A 14,214-nucleotide genomic window follows, 5' to 3' on the forward strand; every position below is an offset into this window, starting at 1 on the left:
CGAGCGAAGCATGGAAGTTGCCCCGCCTCTCTCCTCCTCATTAGCATTTAAAGCTGCAGACACAGAAATGGCACGTCCTAAGGAAAGCTCATTGTGGGACTGGCTCGTAGTGGCTGAAATTCTGCACCAAGGCTGAATTTCGGGAAAGAGACTTCAGATACAGTACTAGGGACCACTTAGGCCTACATAAAAGCATCTAAAAAGCAGCATGTCATGGGACCTTTAAGAGAACACAAGTGTGGGATGACTTATATGCCAAAGTTTAATACTTGGAGGGTTAGAAGTTTGATAAAATCCCTACAATATCCTACTGTTCATAAAGTGGGACATGAACTCTAAGAGCTCAAACTATTTAATGGAATCATTCACTTGCAAAGCATGCAACTTTGTGCCCTTTCGGGTCAATTTTCTTTATTCTGACATCAAGGCTAAGCCAAGCTATTTATCTCTGTAGAACAGAAAGCTGATTCACACATATTTACATAGCCTGAGTTGTGTTAATTAACATAAACAACCAGGAAGTGTGTGAGATGACTTGATCTGATGATAGAGGACAGAACAACAAAAACTGTGAATGAGAGAAATAAGTTGTAACAACATTACAACTTATCCTATTTCATATCTTTCATTTTACTGTGTTGCATAGACCTTAATGAATAATATCAAGATTAAAAGAGACATCGGATGCAAAATTCACTTTTACGTGGTGCTTGCATATAAATGTCACACTGTCTTAGCAGTGTGTGGAAACAACCACCCTACAATCATAAAAATCCATTCACTCCTTTATTAATCCCCAAAAAACTTAAACAGTCTCAATTATCAAGCTGTTTTTATTTTCTGAGCAGTATGATGTCATATTGATCAAGCCCCACCCACGACCGCTGATGAACTGTCCTGTATTAACATATCTCCACCCTCAGCCAGTTCTCTGGGTTTTGGCTAGAAGGGATACAGCAAAAACTACTGGGCATGCGCACATCAATATAGCGTAATTTTTCTCACACTGTACAAAAATAATTACTATTTTTGCATTATTGTAAGGGGTAGGTTTAGGGTTAGGGTAGGTGTAGACGTTAATAAAACACAATCTGGTAGAAAATTAAGTTTAATGTTAGCTTCCGGTTTTTGCTGTATCCCTTCTAGCCACAACCAGTTCTCTGCGCTCGAGCAGCTGTAGCGACAACAATGTCTTGTAAGCAATGCAGGTGTTTTGTAGTCGGATGTAAAAGTGAACATTAGCGTCTTACTTTTCTCCTGATATCAGAGCCACTGAGGACACAGTGGATTAGTTTTGTTTTTGGTTGTAACGCACCACCGAATACAAAAAACAGAAGAGAAGCGTGGGGTGAGCAGAGCTCATTATCATTTGAAGAGACATGCACCGAAACGGGTCGCTGTGACCAGGGCTGTGTTTACCAAAGCATCGTAAGCCTAAGTACATCGTAAGATCTATTGCCACCAATCTCTCTACTATCAACTTATCTTACAATGCTTTTGAGAAACGCAGCCCAGAGCTGTTTTTGACAAGGTAAAAAGGGCACTGTTTTACACGACCATTGAGGAATTTTAACCAAAGTATGTTGTAGACGTTTTATGAAGACCCTAAAGCAAGGGTCACCACACTCGGTCCTGGAAGGCCGGTGTCCTGCAGAGTTTAGCTCCAACCCTCATCAAACACACCTGAACCAACTAATCAAGGTCTTAGGTATACTTGAAACTTCCTGGCAGGTGTGTTGAGGCAAGTTGGAGCTAAACTCTGCAGGACACCGACCCTCCAGGACTGAGTTTGGTGACCCCTGCCCTAAAGAATCATACCAACTTGTGGAAAATGGGCATCTGTTGTGCCCTTTAAGCAACAGTTTACAATAAAGTCCTTAAAAAAATAATCATTGTGTCTGCTGAAATATGAAGCTACTTTAAAACAATAATAAATAAATGTGAGATCTTTACTTAAGACAGCAAGCATTCATAATATTCATAATATTTTGATTATTATTAGTTATTAATTCCAGAGTGATTTATAGACCTGAAATACTTTAAATGATTTTGTTTGTGTAACCTACCGTAATAGGCCAATTCTGTTATTATCTAGCTATATAGCCTACTTTATTTGTAGTTATGTTTTATTTTCTCATTTAGGTACATTTTTGTATGTAAGCCTATATGCAATGACAACTTTTTACAAGTTGTTTTTAGTTTTAATTTCTTTATAAATACGTGTGAATCTGAATCTGTTGCTGTGGTTATTTAAGGCGAACGCGATTGTTTTTTTGTTTTTGCAAACGTCTGACTGGTTATGATTATGTTACCGAAAAGTAGTTTAAAACGCTGCAGAAATGTTCCTTTTGTAATAGGCTATTTACAGGCTAATTAAATGTATTGTAACTCCCCAACCCACAACATATTTAGGGCGATAAGACCCTCCAAACCCTCCGTATAATTCGCACCCGTAATATATATAGGCTACAAACATACAGCATTGCTGCAATACTTGAATCTCTCTGAAGGACTGTATAAAGTATTGCCTCCGGCAGCAGCAGCCAATACTGAGTCTTTAGTGGGGCGGAGGTGAGTGAGTGAGTGAGTGAGTGAGAGAGACAGACAGAGAGCGGCTGCAGCTCTCAATGGAAGTTGCTATAAGTGCGCTGGACCTGGCTGTACACTAGTCTACATTTCACTCGCTTCAGTTCGCTGTGAGCCGGAGCTCTGCTCGCACGTACACAACCAACAGCCGCTTGTTGCTTTAGCTGCTCAAAAGTACGCCGGAGCACCTGGGATTCCTTGCGATATCTATCTAGTGATTCGCTTTTAGAATCCTGTTCGCGGCGTCGTTTCATCAGGCACTGCCGGTGAATTTAAGAGGTCATATTAGTACGCATACAGTTTGTGGGTGTCTTTGACTTGGTTTACGTGGCTGCATAACCGTCTGGATTCTTAGCGATAGTTAGAGCACATCAGTCGATAGACCGTTTGGTTGGTTATGGTTTGCAACATGTTGCAATAACAGCAGGAGCAGCACTGCATGCAACTGGATCTGCAAAGTAAGAGCGGATCTCGCGACTATTCACGCACTTTGGGGATATATTAAGTGTGTGTGTGTTTAAAGTGGGTACTAAAAAGGCTGACTGGATCCTGTAAAGTGAATCAGTGTGGTGTCATCAGTGTAATGCATAAACGTAATTACCGCCAGACTCAGTATATTCATAAACCCATAATGACGTGTGTGCAGTGATCGATCGCGCGCTTTCGCGGGCATCACGCGCAGTAGCTGCATTTAACTGTTAATGAAAAGCACATTATTTGCCGCCCTCACCGGGAACTTTCGACTAGACGGAATGCACCGTTTTCTAACTGTCAGTTCTCGTTCATAAACTTGCGGAACGGAGCGCACGCGATACCGGAATGGGCGCCAGTGGATCTGATCCCACAGAGAGACAATTCAAAGGTCTGCCTAAAGCACACAGACCTGGGAAACACAACACGGTAGTGGAGGAGGACAGTGTTTACTCAGGAGGCGACGGTTCCCGTAAAGCCACGGCGCGCACTTACTCAGCGGCACTTCTCGCATGTGTGGACGAGAATGCCATCATGTGTGATCCTAAGAGTACGTCCAAGATTTTTACACGCTTCTCCGGGAGGAATGTCAGCGGGAACGGAAAGAGAAAGTTTGCATGGTGCACTTGGAGTTGGTGGGCGTTTTTCTGCATGCGCTTCCACGTGTTGAGAGCGGTCACACAAGGTAAGAAAAACTATTACCACCTGATGGGCTTTGAATATGACACAGCAGCTTCATATGAAACACTTCAGTATTCGGATATATGGGTGATTCTTCAATTAGAGGCACTTTCACCACTTGACAATGAAACTGTCAAAACGTGTTGGCTGCTTCCCTGGAATAAATATGTGATCTTGGCCTTGATCAGATTTCAAGGGAATTTTGGTATATTGTTTTGTGTGGGCTGGAGTTTTGATGTTATGTGCGATTGTAATGTTTTGATCCGTTTTTAGAGAGAAAGTTGAATAAGCCTTGAACATGCTAACACAATTTAACTAGCTAGCAGTCAGTCAAGTTGGAATGTGTGCTATTAAAAATAAATTAGCTCTTTCTGAAATAAAATTTATTTTAAAGTTTAAATTAAAAATGAACCAGGTTGGTAATGAGTATTTATTTATGTATGAATTAATTAATGCATGAATGAATGAATGAATGAATGAAACCCCTCCCCTGTCAATTTGCATTAAAACCACCATAACCAAATATAAAGCTTTATGGAAAAACGTTATTGTTCTTCAAAATGTTCAGCTTAATAGCAGCAGTTTTGAAAATACTAATCGTACACATCAGTATCAAACTGATGAAATGCAAGGTAGAATGTATCTGCTTTTAACCAGGGGGAAGTTTAAAAGTGTGGATTTCCAAAACAATTTTGGCTAATCGATTTCAGAAATTAGCACTGGCACAGTACAAAAGTTTAAATGTCTTTTAATCTGTTCTTCAAAATGAAAAAAAAATAAATAAATTTGGGGGGGAAAAAAACCCTTTAAAATCATCCAAGTGGACAAAAATGTCGAAGAATCAACATAATGGTTTCATATTGGAGATTATGAATAGTGCATGATCAATGTGTTTGTCACTGATGTCATAAGACTGCCGAACTTGATTTCAATGATAATGGAATGTCAAATATCTGTTTGCCTGTGCAACAGACAGTTGAGCTGAGATCTCTGGACCTGAACAATAGAGGGGTCATTAGGTCAGACTGCATGCATGGTCACAGATGGCATATGCATCCTTTGGTTGTTATTCCCTCTGTAATGTTTCTCATACAGGGAAAATATGATGCCTGCATATTAGTGATGTCCGGTTCGCGAACGAATCGTTCGATTTAACCGGTTCTTCTTAGTGAACCGGTTGAACCAGTTCACCAAATCGGACTGAATCGTTGAAAAGTGTAAGCATTAATCCACAAATTACTTAAGTTATTCACTTTTTAAACGTGGCTGACACTCCCTCTGATTCGAAATAAACCAATATCCCGGAGTAATTAATTTACTCAAACAGTACACTGACTGAACTGCTGTGAAGAGATGAACACGAGCAGAGCAGCATCTGTGCAGCAAGCCGGATAATGAACGTACACGCCCACTGCTGGAGCGGTTCTCGTTCTTGAGTCAAGAACCGGTTGCATTGGTTTTCGGATCACCGGTACACTCAACCGAGAACCGTTTCTTTCGGACACGTCCGATTTGAGAACCGATGAGCTGATGATACTGTGCATGCGTGATTCAGTGTGAAGCTACCGAACAGTAGCGAACAGTAACTACTATGACTGACACACACAGCACGTATGAAGCGAACTGGTTCTTTTGGACAACTGATTCTGTGCTAATGCTATGAGTGCGGGTAAACCGAAGACTTGAATAAAGGGCAATCTGGTGAAACGTACGTTTATTTAATAACAAATAAATCGCAATGGATTATGTATAGTAAGTGGATTATGGTTTCTGCGCTGATGACAACTAATTTATTTACTTTATATCTTCAAGACTTAAATCCTCGTATGCACATCACTGCCTGTTACTGTATTTGGGTGCTTAGCTGCAAAACTTAATTGTAAACTTTTCAGATCATGATTATGATGTTTTAACTGACTGAAGTTATGATTACTGACTTTATATATTTGAATGTGTATTTTCATCCAGGCCTGGGACGATAGACTTGATATCATTACGTCATCGCGAATGACGTCATTACATTAGGGCGTAAAAGAACCGATGAACCGGTTTTTTTAACCGGTTCATTGAAACGAACTGTCCGAAAGAACCGGTTCGCGGAAAAGAACCGGACTTCCCATCACTACTGCATATGTATAGTGGGCCACTTGGGGAGAAGAGTAACAGTTGGCATGCTGAGAAAAGAAAGTGATTGGTTAGTGCTGTTGTAAGAACTCTTGATGGTGATTGGTTAGTGCTGTTGTAAGAACTCTTGATGTTTGCTTTATTGTGTTTTTTTATGTGATGATGGAACTGGTCTTGACAGGACTGATGCAGTTTATTTGTTATGAAATTAGTTGTTTTAGACATTGGGGGGTATAATAGAAATGATCAGCCATGTGTGGCTATTAATGACAGGCTCTTTTATTCTTCTGTCAAATTATTTTTATTGAAAAATAACCTGAACAGCATGCCTCATTAAAAAGAACATTTTGAATTCCTTAATACGCCACAGATTAGAGTCATTTTCTCCCTTTAATCAAAAGGATAAATGATCTAAAAAAAAAAAGACACCAAAATTCCTGTGAATTAAAACCTCATCCTGCTTTAAGCTCTTTCCACCCACAATACAGGTATTTTTGTCACTTGTGCCATTTGCATTCCTGAAGGCACTATAAAATTAGTGGCAGCATTTTTTTTTGTGAAAAAACAAAACAAAACTGATGTTCAGTAAGGGATTTAAAGGTGTTTTAACCAGCTACTGACTAGATTGAGCTATAAATATAAAAATAAATGACAGAAATATGTGAAGCCTAAAAACCTGCTTTTAGGTACAGTGTTTTTTTTTTTTAAACTGTGACTTCTCTCTACAAGAATAAGCATAATTAAAATGCCATATAACTATCTGAAATATTCAAGTGTGAGGTTCTGTTTTAAGTGGGGTTTTTTTGTCCTTCAAGATGAACACTCACTAAAGATAAAGCCCTATCACTGTAGCCAGAGAGAGTGTATCCACTTAAAGGAATAGTTCATTCAAAAATGTCAATTTGCTGAAAATTTACTCCCTACTCAGGCTGTCCAAGATGTAGATGAGTTTGTTCATTGGAACAGATTTGTTGAAATTTTACATCACTTTCACACCAGTGGATCCTCTGCAGTGAATGGGTGCCGTCAGAATGAGAGTCCAAAACAGCTGATAAAAACATCACAATAATCCACAAATCATTAAGGCAGTTTACCTTTAAACTGTAGTTTCTGGCCAAAATATGGCCATAATCCATAATAACGCTTCCTCCAGTCAGTGAAAAAGTCCATCCCCTGTTGTCCTCTCACATCAAAATCCACCAACATACATGTATGTTGGTCAGACAAGACAACTTTTTCACTGGAGAATGAATACAGGACTTATGTTGTAGCTGAAAACAACAGTTTGAACATGTCTTAATAATGGATTTGTTTATTACAAACACACAGCTTTTTGCTTCACAATACATTAATTGATGGACTGGAGTCATGTTACTTGTGAATTATTGTAATGTTTTTATCAGCAGTTTGGACTCAAAGAGACAAACTAATATACTTGGATAGCCTGAGGGTGAGTACATTTTCAGGAAAGTTTCATTTTTGGGTGAACTATTCCTTTAAGGTATATTCTTTTCATATTGAGTGATCTTTAGAGTAAATATCCCATATCTTAATGCACCACCTAACTGAAATGACCAATCTGTTATTTGTATGTTTAATGAATACTGTCAGAGCTATGCTCCAAAGACTACTTTATATACGCCGCTGGGGTTACTAATTAACTTTAAACATACGGAAACAGTCCTTGAATTCTCTCTTAAGAGGATGCATTGACCTCACATCAGCCGAGAAATGGGAAAGCAGACAACCTTTTTCTGTGTGTGTGGAGGCGTGCACAGTTACCGTGACTCACATTTGCAGTCTTTTATTGCATGCTTCCAACTTTATATAGTTTATTTAATTTATAAAGGTTCGGCAAAGTTGTTGAGGTGCATGCAGTGTCAGCCAGTTCCCAAGTCCTGTGTCAAGGTCTTTTGATGTTTGGAGAGCTCCCAGCACTGTTCTGGGAATGGGCTAGATATTATTGATCTGAATTGAGAAGCCAACAGCATTATCGGAGCTAGCATATTGTAATGAGGTTGACATGTCAACCTTTTTGCTTCATTCAACATGGCAATATAAATCTGAGTGTTAAGATTAGGTTTTTAAGATCTCAAAGCCGCTGTTATTGTTTTATTTTTAGATAAGCCAAAAGTGGGAACATTAAGAAAATGGTTACTTTTTGTGTTTGAAAGACAAAGTTGCCATTTATACTCTAAAAATACTCTTGGCTCTCGTATTGATGCGGGAAAAATCTGGGCAAATCTGGCTTTTTGCAGGTGTTTATATTTGTCTCAAATCATAAACTTCTGCTGGCAGTCGAATTTTCTGGCTGCTTGGGTCTGGCAGAGGACCACAGTGCCCTTAAAACCAAACACCCGGGCAGAGAGGGAGTTTGTCAAGCAGTAGCAGGTGCACAATCCCCTGCCGTGCTTCTAGAAAGGTCTCTGGGCTAATGATGTTTGTGCCAGAGCGCTGTGCAGGTAAATGTAGTTTCGTCCACAAGAAAGTGCTGGTGCCCGTATATCATCTGCTAGATGTGCCAGCAGACACATCCACCCGACTCATTTATGGCTGTAAACTTTTAAATTTCATTGCCTCGCCATCTGTGCAATCAGCTCCTGCTAAATTGTTCATTTTCTGCAGTGTCCTTCTGTATATGAAGAATATGCGTCACTTTAGGTAAAAAAAGTCACGTTTCATATACTGTACATGTGTCTTTAATGACTTGCAAACTTAAAAATGTGTTTTTTTTGTTGTTTATTGAACATCGTTGTGACTCTGTAAATATTTCTAAATTATGTGATAGTGTCAGAGTGATACAAATTTTGTACCATATAGCAACAAAAATGTTTGTATAATTCAGAATCGTTGCCGTCATGGGATTACATTTAAGGTATTTGTAGTATATTTTAAATTATTTGTAATATATGTATTGTGTACACACACACACGTGTATATATGTATATATATATATATATATATATATATATATATATGTGTGTTTGTATATATATATATGAAAAACATATATATATTGTAAAGACAAATGACAAGTCTTGTGGAGGGGCAAGTGAAAATATTGGTTGGACAAATAGAAATATGAGCTACTGGGGGGAAACTGGGGGTTGAGCCCTGCTGCCATCATTTTGATTATTGATTTGTACACAAATCATTGTGAATGCATGTAATGCAAGTGCAGACATTCATTCCACAGCTGTGTAGCACTGCCAGCTCGTCAAGGTGAAGGATACCACATAGTATTTCATGTCAAAGTTGAGGAATCCTCCTATCTTCTAAATTAAAATGATGAGTACAACTCCTGGCATGACAAATTGTGTGAGTTCTGCTTAACATAAATACCTTTTTTTAGTTCCCTTTCGTGTGCTGCTTTAAAGAAAGGTTAATCATCAAGTCTGTTGTTTTCATAAAGGTTAATGAAATTAAGAGTTGTTTTTCCACAAGTAACATTGGGTAAATTAGCCGTTATTTTATTTCCTTGATTGTATTGCTTTGATTGCGTTTCCAGCTAATTGCAAAGTAAATTAATTTCTATGACCAGATTTGACACTTCAAATCATATCTCAAAAAAGATTTACTACACGAAAAAAAGATTCAGCAAACAATGACATTTAATTAATGTAAAATTACAATACAATAAAGGCAAAAAATCTACTGATTTGGTAGTTAAATGTAAACTTTTACTTAAAGAAAAGCCCGTTCTATTATAAACACTGTCATACTGAAAAAGCCTCACTGAGCATCTATTGGAACTTGACAAGATCTCATCACAATTAAGAAGATGTGTGAGCCATTATGTTATCAGTGCGGGCTGTCAGGGTATGTCAAAGCAATCATGAGCAATCTGTAATCAGCAGGGTTTTAAATATACAAAATACATCAATACCCTATTTAATTGGCATTGTTATTTAAGTGTTCTGTCATAATAATCATTAGGTCACAATCGCCAACTAATAACCATCTAGTCAGTTTGACAACCCAGGCTTATTGGAAATATGTGACTCTGCACCTAAACTTACCTATACATACATTTCACTGCAGTTTCCAGGAGAAATGAACACTAGTGGAAATAAAACACCAACAACTTTTGTTCCTTGTCACACAAATTATGATTACAGGGGCAGATTATAATATGAATAAAGAATTATTTTTGTGTGGATCCTTGCTCAACTATGTTATGACCTCAAAACACTTTTTACCATGGTGCATTATTTGTAAACTAACACAGTGTGCATAGAAAAGAACCACCCCCCTTTAAAATAATCATATTTTGTTGCTTTGCAGCCTGAAATGAAGACGGACACAGTTTTTGTTTTATCCAGCTGTATTTACTCAGTGCAACTTATAGCATCCAAGTGAAAGATATAATACCAACATGTCAAAATAAATAAATAAATTAAAAAACACTGAGTTGGAAAAAGGATCACCCCCTTCTAAAAATGACTTGTAAACCATTTGACTTTCAACTGTGATCAGCTGTGGTAATTTTGATCAGCTCAGCATGAAAAGAGTTTTGCTGGAGCATTTCAGTCCTTGGTAGTGCAGCTGAAGCAAACAATGAACTATGGGTGGCAAGGCACTGTCAAAAGATCTCCGGGATAAAGTTGTGGACAGGCACAAGTCAGGAGATGGGTATAAAAACAATTCAGAGGCTTTATCAATTCCTAGAAGCACAGTGAAGTCTATTATTAAGAAGTGGAAGGTATTTGGAGAGCCAGGAGGAAACTGGTCAGAGAGGCTACCCAGAGGCCTACAGCGACTCTGAAGCAGTTGCAGGAATTTATGACAAAGTGTTGTCATTGTGTGCATGTGACAACAATATCACAAATTCTCTGCAATATCACAAATTTCTCTGCAGCAGTGACTGGGGCACTTGTCAGGATAGAAAAAAAAATGGATGGGGCAAAATACCGTCAAATTCTTGAGGAAAATCTGCTGCCCTCTGCCAGAAAGTTGTCAATGGGAAGGTTTACCTTCCAACATTACAATGACCCAAAGCACACAGCAAAACTGACCACTTTTGTTTGTTTGTTCCTCTTTTATTTTTGTAGCCCTTGGTCATTATGTAGTAAATTTTGCTGTGTTGTGTTTTTAAAAATGCATCTCCAGACCTCTTGCGTTCTGTTCCTTTCCACTGCACTCTGTCTAGCTCTGTCTCAAGCCCAAAACCAGCTTAATTATATAGGGTTTTCCTTAAGATTAATTAGCTAACTAGTTCTTCAGGCAACCCCCTGACTAGTCCAGGAAATTTGTCATTTTGAATATCCCTATAATTCAAAAAGCCTTTTTACATAGAAGCATAGTTTAAGCAGAAAGGCAAGGCTTAGTTGGACAGAACTACAAAATGTGCATACTTCATGTTCATAATTTTAAATATGAGTTTATTTGGGATCAGTTCAAGTTTGAGATGCATTTCAAATCTCATCAAGAGTAAAATGGATGGCTACTTATTATTGTCAGGGTTCAGATGTAATGGAATAGAAAATTAATTGGAATTTATACATTTGAAGAATGAATAAAATAGAAGAAATATATTACTGATGAAGTCGGCAAGAATGTAAAACTGTCGACCTAAGGCCAAGTATAACACTGGGAATTAAAACAGATGACAGACTGCCACAAAGTAAGATTAGAAGTATTTAACAATTCTGTAAATGTTAAAAATTAAATGTACTTCTTTAATTAAGAACAGTCACCGCACTGTCTCTTAATTCTACAAATATTAATACCATATAACTTAATTAGACTTATTATGATGTTAATGAAATCACAAACACAGATTGTTTTCAGGTCTTTGAGACATCTCTGTACTTTTTACATATTTGTTGTACTTGTTGTGCAGATACGTAAATGGCCATTAACACAGTCTTGCTTGAGTGATACTGATTTATTAAACTTTACTAAGATTCACAACTCAAAATTCATTCTCTTAGGATACATGCTACGAAAAAGTTCATTTTTTACCAAATTTGTGGAATCAGTACATGATATCAGTTTCATTTTAAATCTCTTCATGAAGTTCTTCAGCACTATTGATTACATGACAGTTACTGCTTGATTACTTTGGATAATATTATTCACAATCAAACTCAATGAGAGCATTGACCCTTAATATTCAAATACTACAATCTCTGTTTGTGATGTCATTAACTTCATAATAGGTCTAATTAGGTTATGGTATTGCTATTTTTGGAATTAACAGCATAACTGTTACAACACAATTCGTTCTGAATTATTCTGTATTTTTGAGGAAATGATTCAGTGACTCATTGATAAGGAAAGTGAGATTTTGAGTCTTTTTGAACAAATTGGTTGAATGAATGATTTAAATGACTCACTCATAATAATTAACTCATACAGTCACTTGTTGCCACATATTAGCATAACAATGTAACTTGCAGAATGAGTCACTGAAAAATCCCACCATTAATATACAGACTGACAGTCTGTCTAGAAACTAGTAAACATAGAACTGTTGTATAAAAGTTAATAAATACACGACATTGCTAAGCGTAATAGACATAACAAAATGTGTTCTATAATGTAACACTACAGTAGGTTGCATTTGAGAGGTTGCTCTTTCTATTGAATTGGAAAGCACACACAGTGAGATGAATGAGTTGAAAATGACTGCTAGCAATTTTTTGTCACCAAAAAAAAAAACAATGATTAATTGATGCTACATCGATTAGCTAAGCAGATTATTCTAACTGACAAAACATATCTGAGAGAGAAGCATGCATTTCAGAGATTCTTATATTTTTAGGTATTTTTAAAGAATACCTGAAATAGCCCAAAAAAATACAAATAAAACTGCTCTGTTGATATAATAAAACTGGGTGATTTACACATATAAAATGTGTCAGTTGTGTCATGTCTTTAACATTCAAAGGGATCCAGGTTGTCGTGCAACTCATGTTCATCAGATACAACAGACATGTTTGTGGTGAATAATTTATCATATGATAACAGTTGCTCAGCCTGTCTGACTGTCGATCCCTAACAGGATTAGGCAGGGCTTTTTGATTTTCAGTAATTTTAGCTGACATTAGAGCCCATTTTACAGAGTGCAGTCACCTGTTGTGATACTTGGCAGGCTTGCGATCTACCTCAACAATAAAAGTCTTTGACCATTAACAGTACTCCTGTTTATAATGACTCCCATATGTAAGCTAATAAGATAATTCCTGAGGTTCAGCTGGCACGCTTTCAGCTATTGTGTATTATAGACACAAGATGGGTTTGACTCATGCTAGATAATGGGCTTTGCTAACTCAGTAGTCTAAAACATGGCCAGCAGTGACCTTTCAACAGCCCTAGACATTTTTGTGTGGGAACCAAAATTCAATTTAATTTTTGCTTTGAAAGTCAAATCAAACCGACACTTCTAGCATTTCAGCCTAGCAGTGTTTAAAATAAATTTTGATTTGACCTGTTGCCTCAAACTTAATGTTATATACCTGTAGGCTATTTTATTAAATATATATATATATATGAGATGCACCGATCGATCGGCCAGGGATCGGAATCGCCCGATTTTCCTCATGATCGGCCCGGATCGGTGATCGGTCGGTCATGCCGAGTTCACACTGCACGATTTTCAAACTCGTCAGATCGCTGTTGTTTTCACACTGCGTGACTATCTGGGGTCGCATTCAGTTGATGCTGTGTTCACATTGCACGATGGATCGGCGACAGGGGGTTTCACACTGCATGACTTCACAATAGGAAGAATCGCCGACAGCTCTGTCTGGTCCGCAAACTACGTTTCACAACAAAACACACGCGAGAAGTGATAAGGAAATAACGCGAGAACCCGAGTGCGTCAGACCGGAGTTCTCCAGCGAGACTGTAATTATTAATATATATATATATAGCCCGCAAATTGTCTGTGAGCTGATTTCCAGCTACAAGGAGAAAAAGAAAAACAGATTATGCAGGAGGGAGATGCAGGGAACAGGGATTGGGTGTTCTGCAAAGAGAGTTGGAGGTAAATAATTTTGCAGTAACTGTTATGCTGATGTTGTGGCTGGTCAAGCAAATGTTTGTGCTTGTTTCTGTATGATATAATTGTTCATATATCTATTAAAATACTGATATTCTGGTCTATAACTCCTCCCCGAACTTCCCTCTGCCCTGTATCTTGGTCTCTCATTGGCTGTAGGTCATCGCCGATGTAGTTTTCAGTCAGAAATCAGTGCACACTGCGTGATTGTGAATCGCCGCCAGCTCCAGATATTCAGCATGCCAAATATTTCACGGGCGTCGGCGACGTGTCGGCGATTACCTCAGATCGCGTCTTTGATAATTCACACTGCGTGATTGTCACTCACGTGAACGAGCACCGATTTG

At 38.0% G+C, this 14,214-nt stretch overlaps 1 protein-coding gene across 1 annotated transcript in view; it reads left to right on the top strand.

Annotated features, from left to right (window-relative positions):
- The first annotated feature begins 2,628 nt into the window (after positions 1-2,628).
- LOC107674633 (protein sidekick-1-like) overlaps positions 2,629-14,214 on the top strand; it is a 370,868-nt gene continuing 359,282 nt past the window's right edge. Inside the window, exon 1 of the mRNA XM_016468661.1 lies at positions 2,629-3,742. Coding sequence (XP_016324147.1) covers positions 3,406-3,742 — 337 coding nt within the window. The 5' untranslated portion in view covers positions 2,629-3,405. The remainder of the gene's footprint in view (positions 3,743-14,214) is intronic.

Source organism: Sinocyclocheilus anshuiensis, unplaced genomic scaffold (assembly GCF_001515605.1).
Source record: "Sinocyclocheilus anshuiensis isolate Anshui unplaced genomic scaffold, SAMN03320099.WGS_v1.1 scaffold152, whole genome shotgun sequence".
Taxonomy (NCBI): Eukaryota; Metazoa; Chordata; class Actinopteri; order Cypriniformes; family Cyprinidae; genus Sinocyclocheilus; species Sinocyclocheilus anshuiensis.